The sequence below is a fragment of the Phalaenopsis equestris genome, unplaced genomic scaffold (genome assembly GCF_001263595.1).
Source record: "Phalaenopsis equestris unplaced genomic scaffold, ASM126359v1 Scaffold180273, whole genome shotgun sequence".
Lineage (NCBI taxonomy): Eukaryota > Viridiplantae > Streptophyta > Magnoliopsida > Asparagales > Orchidaceae > Phalaenopsis > Phalaenopsis equestris.
This window is the reverse complement of record NW_018200222.1, coordinates 1-493: the sequence shown is the minus strand read 5'-3', so window position 1 is coordinate 493 and position 493 is coordinate 1. Positions and strand designations below refer to the sequence as shown.

Genomic DNA, 493 nt, shown 5'->3' with positions numbered 1-493 from the left:
AAAAAACTTATCTTTGATATTATAATAAAGCCCATCATTTCTTTTACCCTAAATGCGCCAAGAATCCTGCTGACTGAAACATTTTAAACATTTCCTTTCAAATTTCTATTTTTTTTTTCTAACAGTTGTGGAGGCACGAGATAGAGATCAGGCAAAGCTGATGGCCAAAGGTCTATCAGGAGCAATCAACATAAGCGCCGGAATCCACAAAGCAGTAATGAAAGGCATCAAGAGCTTCTCCCAACTCTTCTTCGAGAGAGACCGAGAGGATGAATTTGACATAAAGGAGATTGGATACCCAACAGATGTGCAGCATTTGGCTCATGTAGGCGCTGATGGGTCCAGTATGGCTGGTCTTGACGCCATGGATGGCTGTGGGAGAGCTCCTGATCAGCTCAGTTTCTTCCTTCCTCCGCTCGCTCTGAGGCAGTTTGAGCTCGCCATGAACCATGCTTGATCAGATTATACTGCATGGTTTATTAATTAGCTGCTG

The 493-nt window shown here is 43.4% G+C and overlaps 1 protein-coding gene across 1 annotated transcript; it reads left to right on the top strand.

Moving 5' to 3' along the window:
- Positions 1-48: 48 nt before the first annotated feature.
- LOC110034267 (CRIB domain-containing protein RIC2-like) lies at positions 49-487 on the top strand. Its single transcript, XM_020738548.1, has one exon. The coding sequence runs from the start codon at positions 161-163 to the stop codon at positions 455-457; it is 297 nt and encodes a 98-aa protein (XP_020594207.1). The 5' UTR covers positions 49-160; the 3' UTR covers positions 458-487.
- Positions 488-493: the final 6 nt, after the last annotated feature.

What these genes read in the sequence shown, in the direction of transcription:
- LOC110034267 (XM_020738548.1), top strand. Translation starts at nt 161, where the DNA reads ATGGCCAAAGGTCTATCAGGAGCAATCAACATAAGCGCCGGAATCCAC.